Source organism: Sinocyclocheilus anshuiensis, unplaced genomic scaffold (genome assembly GCF_001515605.1).
Source record: "Sinocyclocheilus anshuiensis isolate Anshui unplaced genomic scaffold, SAMN03320099.WGS_v1.1 scaffold1017, whole genome shotgun sequence".
NCBI classification, from domain to species: domain Eukaryota; kingdom Metazoa; phylum Chordata; class Actinopteri; order Cypriniformes; family Cyprinidae; genus Sinocyclocheilus; species Sinocyclocheilus anshuiensis.
In genome coordinates, this window is record NW_015554130.1 from 22,454 (window position 1) to 27,689 (window position 5,236).

The 5,236-nt window shown below is 37.3% G+C and overlaps 1 protein-coding gene across 3 annotated transcripts in view; it reads right to left on the minus strand.

Moving 5' to 3' along the window:
• Positions 1–861: 861 nt before the first annotated feature.
• cd151l (CD151 antigen, like) overlaps positions 862–5,236 on the minus strand; it is a 34,554-nt gene continuing 30,179 nt past the window's right edge. For all 3 annotated transcript variants that reach the window (XM_016462809.1, XM_016462808.1, XM_016462811.1), the window contains 2 exons: positions 4,189–4,275; positions 862–1,277 (listed from right to left, as the gene is read on the minus strand). In XM_016462809.1, coding sequence (XP_016318295.1) covers positions 1,218–1,277; positions 4,189–4,275 — 147 coding nt within the window. In that variant the 3' untranslated portion in view covers positions 862–1,217. The remainder of the gene's footprint in view (positions 1,278–4,188; positions 4,276–5,236) is intronic.

The window sequence follows — 5,236 nt, forward strand, 5'->3', positions numbered from 1 at the left end:
TGTGTGCACGTGCCTGACAGTTACTTTATGCAGGCTGTGTGCATTTGACTGTGGATTGACTGTTTTGAAACTTATATGGTAGTTACATAGCACCTAGACCTCAGTTATCATGAAAAAAGCCAGGAAATATCAGTTTTGACAATATGGGACCTTTAATGTTAACATAGCTTATGGTTAACCTAATAACTGAAACTTTGGAATAGTTTGCCTGTAAATGTGCGTTTTGCTCCTTCACTAGCCAGTTTTAAATCTGCTCGCAAATATTATTTGTTTTCTCTGGCTTTTAATTAAGGTTATAAGGGGTTGATGTTAAAGTGTTCTGATGTGCTTATTTTTCATGTGATGCATGCTTCCTTTTAATGCTTTTTATATGCTTTGTGTTTTGTTGCAGAGCACTTTGGCGCAACTCTGTTGCTTTTAAATGTGCTATAGAAATAAATTTTGACTTCACTTGATAGCTGAAGAGCCGCATTATAAAGAATGGCAATCTGTTAGCATGCTAACCATTTAGCATTCGTATTTAGAACGGCAGCGATTATCATAAATTCAGTAATTTCTGTGCGGCTTGATCCAAAGATCATCTGATCAGATTTTGGGCAGAACTGGACAAAATTTGTAGGAAGAGTAATGAACAAACTGTAATAAAAAAAAGCGTCTGCTAAATGACTAAATGTAAATGTAAATGTAAAAAAAAAACAAAAACAAAACTGCAGTTTATAAAATGCAACATGTTTTTTTTGTATCAAAGACCTTTGTCATTGACATTTCTGTATGTTTTGAAATGGATTTTTGCAATTCTGTCTGGTGCTGCTAGTGGTGCATAAATTACAAAGCAGGATTAATTGGACCAAAAACAAAAGGTATTGTGGCAGAGGTTTTATTGAGGATCTGGGAGTACAAACATACAAAGAAAAAAAAAGAAGCATAAAAAGTTTAATATATAAAATAGAGTCCAAACTTAAGTTAATTGATAAGAACAATAAAGCCACTTACAAAAAAGTATTAGAACAATATTTCTAACTCGGTAATACCTAATGTGTTTAAAATCATAAAACACTATATTTATTACTGTATATGTCTGTCTGTGCCTGTGGATAGTTGGAACTGATTTGATGGTATGCAGAACCTTTAATTATTTCCTATCTAAATTTTTGTGAAACAAAAAATTGCCGTAGAGAATGGTGGTCACTGATTAATGCTGTAGTTGAGCTGTCTCTTCAGTATGGCTCTGATTTCAGACTCCTGTACAGACAGCAGGTGAAAAACATGCCAACAATCTGAAAGGATGCACAAAAGAAGAAAAGTCTGATATGAATACAATTCCAAGCAATATCATAAATGTACACATGGTCATGGCAAAAATAACAATATGGACAGAACTACTCAGTTATAGCATGTAACATGTTAAATTTATGATTTAAAGCCCTTAATTTATGAACCCTGAGTGACATGGCAGGATGCGTCAACCATGTATTGTCAGATGTAAATTTATGACTACATTTATGACCTCTTACCTCTCATGTCTGGGCAGTTTTATATGGTGTAGTTCCTTCCTTGTCTACTTACACTTACTTCTAAAGAAGAATGTTTGGTGATGAAAGACATCCAACTTGCTTTATGTCGACAATTCTGGGATGATTCTTTGAACTCAACACTTAAACATGACGTTTGTCACTAAAGTGCAGCAACTGATGTTATCTTTACATTACACGTTGGCCTTATTTTATTCTTTCAATTCTTTAAAATAGTCTGACTTCCAAAATTGTTTCTTCTGAAATGTATCCGAGTACCTTTTGCTCACGAGTTTCAGGAATCATGCAATGCTCATGAAACTTAATCTTGGTTCAATCCTTGAGGGTTGAACAACTTTGTGCTGTGCTTCCAGACTAAGCTTCATACCAAACAAAGAAAAGAATATGGATGTCATTTTCATCACTATCTTAGATCATTTTTTTTGACCCAAACAAGTATTGAATAACCATTTTTTTCCTCTACTGAAAGCAACAGTTCATCATAACAGCTGGGGGATAATAACAAGGAGTTCACTTGCTAAATATTTGAAAATGCAGCTTGATTTTCTTCTACTATGTGCATAAATAGATGCCAAAAACCTATTTCCCCCCACTGACAGATTTTGTTAGTACGACTGTCACCCCACTGTACAGCCATGGCCAAAAGTTTTGAGAATGACACAAATATTAATTAATTTTCACAAAGTCTGCTGCTACAGTGTTTTTAGATCTTTTTGTCAGATGTTACTATGGTATACTGAAGTATAATTACAAGAATTTCATAAGTGTCAAAGGCTTTTATTGACAATTACAATAAGTTTATGCAAAGACTCAGTATTTGCAGTGTCGACCCTTCCTTTTCAAGATCTCTGCAATTTGCCCTGGCATGCTGTCAATCAACTTCTGGGCCACATCCTGACTGATGGCAGCCCATTCTTGCATAAATCAATGCTTGGAGTTTGTCAGAATTTGTGGGTTTTTGTTTGTCCAGCCACCTCTTGAGGATTGACCACAAGTTCTCAATGGGATTAAGGTCTGGGGTGTTTCCTGGCCATGGACCCAAAATTTCGATGTTTTGTTCCCCGAGCCACTTAGTTATCACTTTTGCCTTATGGCAAGGTGCTCCAGCATGCTGGAAAAGGCATTGTTCATCACCAAACTGTTCTTGAATGGTTGGGAGAAGTTGCTCTCGGAGGATGTTTTTGTACCATTTTTTATTCATGGCCGTGTTCTTAGGCAAAATTGTGAGTGAGCCCACTCCCTTGGGTGAGAAGCAACCCCAGACATGAATGGTCTCAGGATGCTTTACTGTTGGCATGACACAGGACTGATGGAAGCACTCACCTTTTCTTCTCCGGACAAGCTTTAATCCGGATGCCCCAAACAATCAGAAATGGGATTGATTCATCAGAGAAAATGACTTTACCCCAGTCCTCAGCAATACAATCCCTGTGCCTTTTGGAGAATATCAGTCTGTCCTTGATGTTTTTCCTGGAGAGAAGTGGGTTCTTTGCTGCCCTTCTTGACACCAGGCCATCCTCCAAAAGTCTTGGCCTCACTGTGCGTGTAGATGCACTCACACCTGCCTGCTGCCATTCCTGAGCAAGCTATGCACTCGAGGTCCCCCGATCCCGCACTTTAGGAGACGGTCCTGGCGCTTGCTGGACTTTCTTGGTTGCTCTGAAGCCTTCTTCACAGCAATTGAACCTCTCCCCTTGAAGTTCTTGATGATCCGATAAATTATTGATTTAGGTGCAATCTTACTAGCAGCATTATCCTTGCCTGTGAATCCTTTTTTGTGCAAAGCAATGATAACTGCACATTTCCTTGCAGGTAACCATAGTTAACAGAGGAAGAACAATGATTTCAAGCACCACCCTCCTTTTAAAGCTTCCAGTCTGTTACTGTAACTCAATCAGTATGACAGAGTGATCTCTAGCCTTGTCCTCATCAACACTCTCACCTGTGTTAATGAGAGAATCACTGACATGATGTTGTCAGCTGGTGCTTTTGTGGCAAGGCTGTAATACAGTGGAAATGTTTTTGGGATTAAGTTAATTTCATGATGAAGACGGACTTTGCAATTAATTGCAATTCATCTGATCACTCTTCATAACATTCTGGAGTATATGCAAATTGCCATCATAAAAACTAAGGCAGCAGACTTTGTGAAAATTAATATTTGTGTTATTCTCAAAAATTTTGACAACAGCTATAATGCAATCTAAGAATTAAGATGTTCTACACTCTTGTAATCCTATATATACACAACTCAAACAGTCTTTATACAGGAATTGTGTCTACAAAACACCTTTCTAAATGCAAATGACTATGTTACTTAGAATGCGGTTACAACATATGAGAAAAAAGCACTTTTGATCTACTGTGAATGTTTGTAAATGGCTTTTTTTTTTACTCCATTAAATTTAGTAATTTATCTACATAATAACACTGTCCATGCAGGTTAAGAGGTCATAAATATAATCATACATTTATATCTGACCAATACATGGTTAACAACAAGCGCCATAAGTACGGAAAAACAAGTGTTGGTAAAAAGAGAGCCATAAAAAGTACCCATGCATGCTTTTAATTTCATATTTAAATTTTAAATATAGTAGCATTTATACAACTACATGACAAAAGATGAAAAGAACACTGCAGTGCTTTGGCTGACCTGCACACAGGCTATGCCCACCCCCACTGCACCAATGATCTGCAAGTGATTCAGAATGAAGTTCTCCAGCTTTGTGATGCAGCCACCCTGAAAATAAAAACAAATTCTGTGAAAGCTAAAATCAATATTTCGAGTATTTCAAGTTTTATATAAAGTATTTATGTAAAGTATATGTATAGTTAAATTACCAACAGGTTAGCTATGTGTAGGTTTATATAGGTTATATGTTTTATGTTTATATACCTATGTTTATATACGTTTAAATATATAGCAGTGGTCCTGTGAGGCACGGCATTTTGTTCTTTTGTGTGTTCCCACATATGGAGGAATGACAAATCTCACTTGAATCTGACCAATTGAACTGGAAAGGTCAAATTTATCTCTGAAACAATGTTTCTTTCTCTCTTACACACACACACACACACACACAGATCAAACTATGGTTTGAAAATGTGGAACAAACTGTTGTTAATCTTAAGTTAGTTTTTAACCTAGTGGCATTTGTTACTTAAAGGTGACATATCATGAAAATCTGACTTTTCCAGGTTTTAAGTGCTATAATCAGGAACCCGGTGCATCTACCAACCAAGGAAACGTGAAAAAGATTAACCCAGTAACTTTGTTTTGGTAAGCCTTTTTCTGCAAGCGTCTGAAAAAACGAGTGTGTCTGATTTCGCTCTCTTGGTGACATGGCAAAGGGATATCATTAAAATATTACCGCCCCTTTATCTGCACGTTTCCACCCATGGCACCACCATTTTGATTTCGCAAGCGACAACGGTGTACCAGCTCTAATGCCATGGCGAAAGTTTGAGCAAAACATGCTAACTGTTCTGCCTTTGGCTGCACTGACGAGCACAGAACACTATTTAGAGTCCCAGCCTCAGAGGAGACAAGACAGCAGTGGATTTATTGATTTATTTAATGTATATTGCTGCTGCCACACAGATCTAAAACAGATGTTTTTTAGCAGGTCCGAGCTGTAATGGAGCAGCTCTATTCTGGAAAAGGGGGCGGGGAGCAGCAGCTCATTTGCATTTAAAGAGAC